Source organism: Cololabis saira, chromosome 14, assembly GCF_033807715.1.
Source record: "Cololabis saira isolate AMF1-May2022 chromosome 14, fColSai1.1, whole genome shotgun sequence".
Taxonomy (NCBI): domain Eukaryota; kingdom Metazoa; phylum Chordata; class Actinopteri; order Beloniformes; family Belonidae; genus Cololabis; species Cololabis saira.
In genome coordinates, this window is record NC_084600.1 from 22356041 (window position 1) to 22363742 (window position 7702).

General features: G+C 41.5%; 1 protein-coding gene across 1 annotated transcript; it reads right to left on the reverse strand.

The window, feature by feature from the left end:
* Positions 1 to 226: 226 nt before the first annotated feature.
* rnft1 (ring finger protein, transmembrane 1) lies at positions 227 to 6529 on the reverse strand. Its single transcript, XM_061740167.1, has 9 exons — positions 6360 to 6529; positions 4023 to 4465; positions 3859 to 3935; positions 3654 to 3754; positions 2709 to 2862; positions 2469 to 2627; positions 2294 to 2359; positions 2110 to 2211; positions 227 to 1146 (listed from the first exon to the last, which is right to left on the reverse strand). Exons 1-9 carry the CDS (start codon positions 6383 to 6385, stop codon positions 1012 to 1014), a joined length of 1263 nt encoding a protein of 420 aa, XP_061596151.1. The 5' UTR covers positions 6386 to 6529; the 3' UTR covers positions 227 to 1011.
* Positions 6530 to 7702: the final 1173 nt, after the last annotated feature.

Sequence of the window (7702 nt, forward strand, 5' to 3'; positions counted from 1 at the left end):
CCTTTTCTAAGCTTTTTTTGAAAATAGGACATATCTCATTGTTATCAGAGAAAGACAGTTCCTGAGGCCTTAACGAAATGTCTTGACATGCAGCACACCTCCTTTTTCAACATGTCTTTACTGTTTTACTTATAGCAGTTTGTAGGAGGCGGGACAAGTCACTGACTCCGCACACAAGTAACCACACCAATAAATACATCAATTAAAATGTAGATCTTTATTCAGATATTGTATGAATAAATGTGAAAGGATTTTCATACATAAAATAGATTCAGGTCTTTGGTTTTTACAAAAACAGGAAAAAGTTACCCCTTCATAGAAAAATAATTTGAATAAATCTTAGAACTTAAGTTGCATTCTTTTCATCAGGCAAAGAGAAATACACAGGAAAAAAGAGCTAATAAGAATTCTTATTCCACCTCAAAAACAGATTCACGTTCCCGATGATGTACCAGGCCTCATAAAAACCTTCCAACTGCAGGTTTACATTCAAGCAGAGCAGTTGGTCTGAACCAAGGACCTGTGAGCAGAGGAACGGTGCCGTTCACCTCCACATATTTATTCTGACACGTCCAAAAAGTTCCCCATTATAAAGTCAGAATAACTAGAACAAGTCGGGTCCATGTGATGCTTTTGTTCAAGTGTATGGCAAAGAAACGTCTGTTAAAATACTTTTTAATCTTTTTTTCTTTTCCTCACGTATTTACAAAAAGAAGGTGGCAGCACAACAGTCTTCTGACCCATCAGGTAAGTTTATCTGACCATAAAAAAAGGTAAATAAAAACTACACAACTTCAAAAAGGAGAGGGAACAGTTGTTTTGAAGTAGGGATATAGAAGGAACTAAGTCAGAAACTGCAGGCCCTGGGTCGTCCCCAGACTTTGGCCCGCAGCGAGCCCCGCCCTCGGCTGAATACCTAAACAGTGTGTACGACATTACTCGTCAGTGGGGTTTGGAGAGTCACGTTTAATAAAAGCTAATACAAATGTCCCACATCCGGGTGATTCCTGATCAGTAAATCTGCAGGTGTGGAGACGTGGCGCCGTCCCTCCATTTGTAGACCTTCTCTGTGATGACTGTGCGGCAGAGGGGGCAGCTCTTCTCCCGGTTGAACCACAGAGCGATGCACTCGTCGCAGAAAATGTGCTGCACAGCAGAGAAGTTAAAAAAAAAATAAAAAAATCAGATCTTCCATCGACACTGAAAACAGCTGTTGGCCACATGTGCAGGTTTTCTGGTGCACATCTTGTTGTGATGTGTTCACTTGAGGTGGCAAGAACAATAACAAAGTTGGTTCTGGCCACATTTCATACTTGATGGGAAACTCAAGTGCGGAGGCCGCTCAGGCCCCCCACTGCAGCACCTACGTGTGAAGCTCATGCACGGGATGGCAGTCGTATTAATGATGACAACACTAGTGTGGAGAAATCATGTGGTTATATATCATGAAAAGAGTAGGGATCAGTGTGAATAAGTAGAGTTTCATACTCCCCCCCCCGAAGTTTAGTGACATGTCGAGCACGTCGGGTTGATACCGCACGAAAAAGATTCTACACAAGGAAAATGAGAAGCTGCAAATAATTTCATGCTTGAAACAAGCCACAGCTCTGAGTAACAAGCCATGACTCCTGATATTTCAAATTAACTTCACAAAAAACGAATCAAAGTCGCTTATAATAATCAAATTAGCCACCCTGCACACGTACCGCAACAGGAACAACAAAACAGCAACTGTGTGGTGACAATGACTGAGATGATAGTTTAAGAGTTGATGAAGAAGGAAGAGGAGGAAGATTTGGTCAGTGAAGCTGTCCCAGACACAATGTGCAGCTAGGTTCTCCTGGCAAGAAGACGTTTCTGCTTCTCCACAGTAACCACGTCCACTTTACATTTCAGACCAATCACACAACAATTCTGTGCCACCACACAAGATAATACTGTATATTGAGAGCAAGCTCTGAGAACTCCCAAAACGGGACTTTGAGAACAGAATGACGTCATTTGGAACTATGATTTGTTTTAAACGTCTTTATAGGACTAAACCTGAGCTTCTTCCTGTTTGCTTGGTGTGGAGCATGTGTATAGTGTATCATGATGCTGTGCTGTTACCTGGCAGAGCAGAGTCCGGGGCTCCTTGTACTCCCCCTGGCAGATGGGACAGACATCTCCTGCCTCGCTACACTGACCTCTTGTTGCTGCCATGCCTGTATGCTGGAAAAACAACAACAGAACACTTTAATACAGCTGCCTCCCAAATGTAAGTTACTGTTTAGGTAAGAAAGTGTTTACTAACCTCGCCGGCTAGGAACACCCGCACAGTTTTCAGTAAAGACGTCCACTGGCTGTACAATCCTAACAGCTGAAATTGAGCGAAAGACACTTTTCAGGGTAGCTGTCAAACTAGAAAGAGGTTTTAAACATTGTTCCAGTTACAAATCTATAAAAGGAACTTGTTTCTGGGATCTCACCTTCAGAATGAGGTAGACCAGAGCCAGCAGGACCCCCAGCGTGAGCCCGAGGTTGCCGTCAGCCTCCTGGTAGGTGACCAGGTAGCGAAACCAGAGTGGAACAGGCGCTGTAGCCTGGTGGACTTGACCCAGCTCTTCAGTCAGCATCAGCCACCGCCCCTGCACACACAGACCACCCTAAAACACTGCCGGTACGCGGCAGCAGACCCGAAGAAAGACATATCAGACGGGCCGTCGTACCTGGGTTCTGTAGCTCACCAACGACGAGGGCAGCAGCAGGATAAGGCACTTAATTCCCATAAAGAGGAACTTTATTATGAAGTTGGTGGTGCCAACTGCCCAAAGGATCTCCCAGAAACCCAGGGGGTCGATGGAGGGACTGAGAAAGATGAGGCTGGAAGGAAGTTCATACTCAGGTTAACTAAACCACATCTCAGTGCATTCACAGTTTTTCTGGTTACTTTCCGTAAGGAATTATTCCAACGCTGAAGTCCGGTAGTATTTAAATAATCCAATGATTGTAACCAAAATACTCCACAAACTGAATACATAAAACAATATTTTACAAAAGAATAAACAAAAGTTGATGGAAAACACCCCCATTAATAAATAAATAAACCCCAACATAGCATCACACTCTCAAAATACAACACAAGCTCACTTATCATAACTGCCTGCAACACTTTATCTACAAACACACTGACTAAAGACAGAGGAGCGTGCCCACCCAAAACAGTAAGTGTAAACTTATCAAGAGAGTGACATTACTCAAGACTGCACCTCTGTTGCTCTTGTGATAAGTGTTAAACAGTCATATTGCCAGGTTTTAATTTAGAAATTGACCCCATCAGATCTCTGGATGGGTACACCCTTCTACAAGCTTTGGTGTAGTTGGTTGTCCTACAACTGGCTGCCACGGCCGCCCACATGGGCTTTCAGGGCTCAAAAGAGAATATAAATATCATGATCTTTCTCCTCCTCCATCCTTTTAGGCCTCTATCGGTCAAAAACACTGCTGAGTGAGTTTTAAAAAACAGGAAAGCACACTGATCCATCATCAGGGGTTGTATTTTTGGTTTTGTGGTTGTTTCGCACCTCTGAAGGCTCAGACGTTAACATCAGTGTGTTTTCTGGCAGCCCACTCAGAACCACCAGATTAAGGTAGGATAAGTGAGCAGGTCTTACCAATGATAAAGTGTCTCAGTGAGAAAGGTGTAGTAAAGCAGGAGGGTGGAAAAGACGAGGAACACAAACAGCCAAATGCACTGCAGCTTTGAGTGGCGATCCTGTAGGAAAGAAGAAGTCAAAAGGTTTGGATTAGGTTAGAGGTTTTAAAAGTTGTATTCATAACTGCAACCACAAATCAAGGAGCTTTCGGTTCTTAACATACCTGAAGAAAAGCTTGAGTTTGAATGTTTTTATTCACATATAAAAACGTTGTGAAGAGGCCAACCCCAACTGCTAAACCTGTCAAAGGCAGAGAAATAAATTACTACAGGCCGCTTCGCGGTCAGGGTTACGGGTTTAATGTTTCCAAGGGCAACTCATCCTCACCTAGAGCATGCTGGATGACCAGTTTAGCACACAATATGATGAGGAAAGGAAGACTCTTTTGGAGCCAGCGGAACAGACATCGAAGCTCAGACAGGGAGGTGCTGGGTTCCCCAGAGTCCAGATCCGGGTCCGGGGGGTCAAGCTCCGGCTCAGAACTGGAGCCGCGCTGCGCCCGATCGTGTCCGTGCGGATGTGAATGCGAGTGGCTGTGGGAGCCGACCCTGGACCTCCTGGAGGAAGCGCCTCCACTCGACTCCCCAGGACCGCCGGTCATGGTCACCCGCACCTCGTTGCTGTCAGGCCCGGCGGCCGCGGCGGGGGTGACCGGTGTCCTGGTGAGAAGCTCTGGTTGCAGGGTCAGGGATAAACCATTCCCCTCACTGGAATAAGGCTGCATGACAGCAGGAGACTCCCTCGGTTTCAGTACTCTTCTGGGATCAATTCTGTCACACAAGACAAACACCTGCTGTTAGATAAACGTATACAATTGAGACCAATTAGACATCTATAATGGTCCTTTGGCATGTATGAATGGGTCCCCCAAAGTAAGCTATTGAAAGCTTTTGGGAGGGGGCCAAAGTTCATGAAGGAAAAATGAAATTTACAATGCAATGTGGTACCGTGAGGAATATGAAAACAGTAGACATTACAATACAGACAATCAAACATACAAATACATATTAAATACAGAAATATTAAGTATTTTTATTTTATTTATTTATTTTTTAATTTGGTTTATTTATTTTGTTTTTCTGGTGTACAGTGTGTAGCTCCCAAATTAAGTGAGTGTGATATTGTATATTGATGATTTTCTGTTTTTGGTGTCTTATAATCCTGTAAAGGATGGGTCTTCGGACATGACACAAAAATAAAACAAGCAAGAGTATTTTTTATAAATAGGTATTCAGTAGATTTACTCTTACCTGGATTAAGTGTAGCACACGCAACTCTATATTTCACGTGACTACAGTCCCTTACTCTCATTGAGTAATATTCATCAAATCAATGATGAATATTGTTATTAATGTTATTGCTGATGTGTTTGTACTTGTGTTTTAATCTTTTTTACTAGGTACTAGCCTATTATTTCTGGCAGGGGGACGGCCAATGTAAACTAGCCTTTTGGCTACAATTGGGTACATTTACATTTTATTTTATAAAATGTTTCTTAATGTACGTTGTCCCTCTCTAACAAATAAAAATAAACTGAAACTGAGTGGATGTGATAGAATTTTCTCCAGATAAAGGCAGAAAAGACAGAGGTGATAATTTTTGGCCCTAAAAATGAAAGGGAAAAGATCAGCGCTCACCTTGGCTCAAGCCAGAAATCTTGGTGTAATTATTGACTCAGACCTGAACTTCAACAGCCATCTAAAGTTTATCACTAAATCTGCCTATTACCACCTGAAAAACATTGCTAGAATTAACAGGTTTCTGTCTAAACAAGACATGGAAAAGCTTATTCATGCATTCATTTTCAGCAGGTTGGATTATTGCAATGGCATCTTTACAGGCCTTAACAATAAATCTATCAGGCAGCTGCAGCTGATCCAGAACGCTGCAGCCAGAGTCCTTACAAACACCAGGAAACTGGACCATATTACACCAGTCATGAAATCACTACACTGGCTTCCAGTGAGTCAAAGGATAGAGTTTAAAATCTTACTGCTGGTCTACAAAGACCTGAAAAAATACATGCTTGATGTGTTAGTTCCCTATGAAGCTCCCAGACCCCTGAGGTTCATCTGGATCTGGTTTGTTGTGGTTCCCAAGAACCAGAACCAAGCAAGGTGAGGCAGCGTTCAGTTATTCTGCTCCTCACCGGTGGAACAAACTTCCTGTAGACCTGAGGTCTGCTCCAACTGTAGATCCTTTAAATCAGGGCTAAAACATTACTGTTTACTGATGTGTACCGTACTCTTAAATTAAATACTTACCTGCTGTATTCTACTGCCCTTACTTTTTAACAACTTGTGCTTTTTACTATTTTACCTATTTTCTTATTTTATTTGTTATTTACTGTTTAATTGTGTCTTGCTGCTTTTAATGTTGATGGAAAGCACTTTGAATTACCTTGTGTTGAATTGTGTTGTATTTCAAGTATTAACTATCTGACAGAAAAGGTTGACATGGCTCGTCCCACGGTTTCTTTTCTTCTTTTTTTTACGAAAACATTTTACAGTAGATTAACCAGCACTCAAGCAAACTTTGACCATCTCTGTAGGTATCAGTTCAGTCAAGTATTTGTAGTAAATGAATGTAAGAGTGTCCAGATCCCAGACAGCTCTTAGCTCTGAAACCAAACATATGTTTACTGCTGCTAAAGCTCCAGCTCACCTGTCATTCTGCACCCGGAGTTTCATGGTAAGCTCTCGGTCGCCATTTAGAACTAAATCCAAGCCATGGAAAGAAAGGAAACCAAAAGTAAATGAAAAAAAAACATAAAACTAAACTGTTAGCTCTTAAGCCGTGCGAGACATTTTGACGTTGATGGACGTCACGGCAGACGCTGCGGACTTCTTCTTTTGGATTTATGCGGCGACTCGGACGTAAAATCTCACCATAGCGCCATCTACTGGAAGTGTTATGTACTGCGTTATTAATATTATTAGGGCCCGAGCACTGACAGTGCGAAGGCAGTGGCGTCAATTCAGTCGAAGCTAAGGTATGGCAGGGTTACGAGTCACAGAACTGAACTAGAGTATCAATCAACACGTCCAGCAAATACTCATCACAGAAGTCTGCTATGTAGCTTATCTGTGTGGTCAAGAAAATTGGAACTTTTTCAAATGCAGTCTCGCTCACTGCAAAAACTCAAAATCTTACCAGGAATATTTGTCTTATTTCTAGTTAAAATGTCTAATTTTTAGTCAAAAAATCTCATTACACTTAAAACAAGAGTCATTACCAGAATAATAACTTGTTATTTGACCATTTTCACCTGTTTCAAGTAAATTTTCACTTGAAATAAGTAGAAAAATCTGCCAGTGGGACAAGATTTATCTTCTCATTACAAGCAAAAAAATCTTGTTCCACTGGCAGATTTTTCCACTTATTTTAAGTGAAAATCTACTTGAAACAGGTGAGAATGGTTGTTTTTGAGTCTTGTCTTAAATTATATGAGATTTTTTTTTACTAAAAATTAGACATTTTAACTAGAAATGAGACAAATATTCTTGTTAAGATTTTCAGTTTTTGCAGTGTATAATAACTAGTGAAATCAATCATGTTGTTCTGATTTGCATTTGTAGTTATTCTATATGTATTAAGTAATAGAATAATCAATACAAATAGACACAATAGACATAATTCCATAAATGTATTTAAAAAACAAACATTTACATTTTCCCTTGAAGCCAAGGTGTGGCGGCTGCCATACCTTGCCATACCCAATTGACGCCCCTGTGCGAAGGCCCTATTATTGTATCTGTAGGAATTGTTTTTTTTCCCCTCGTTTTTTATTTTCCTTCTTCCGACGAAAGGAGGGCCTTTTTCCCCCCTAAACGTGCCCCAAAAGTCACCAAATTTTGCACGCAAACCAGGCCTGGGGAAAATTTTGATATTTAATGGTTTGCATTAATGAGGGTGGCCTAATGGCTCAACAGCGCCCCCTAGAAAACTTTGTGCCTCAAGCCCCACAATACGGTTTGACGTACATGCAGGAAAATCGCTACACGCCT

Coding starts and splice junctions, on each gene's coding strand:
- rnft1 (XM_061740167.1), bottom strand. CDS start 6,385: ATGAAACTCCGGGTGCAGAATGACAG. Junction 3,755..3,858: donor AAACTCAAGCTTTTCTTCAG/GTATGTTAAGAA, acceptor TCTTTCCTACAG/GATCGCCACTCAAAGCTGCA. Junction 2,212..2,293: donor GGGTGTTCCTAGCCGGCGAG/GTTAGTAAACAC, acceptor TTGTTTTTCCAG/CATACAGGCATGGCAGCAAC.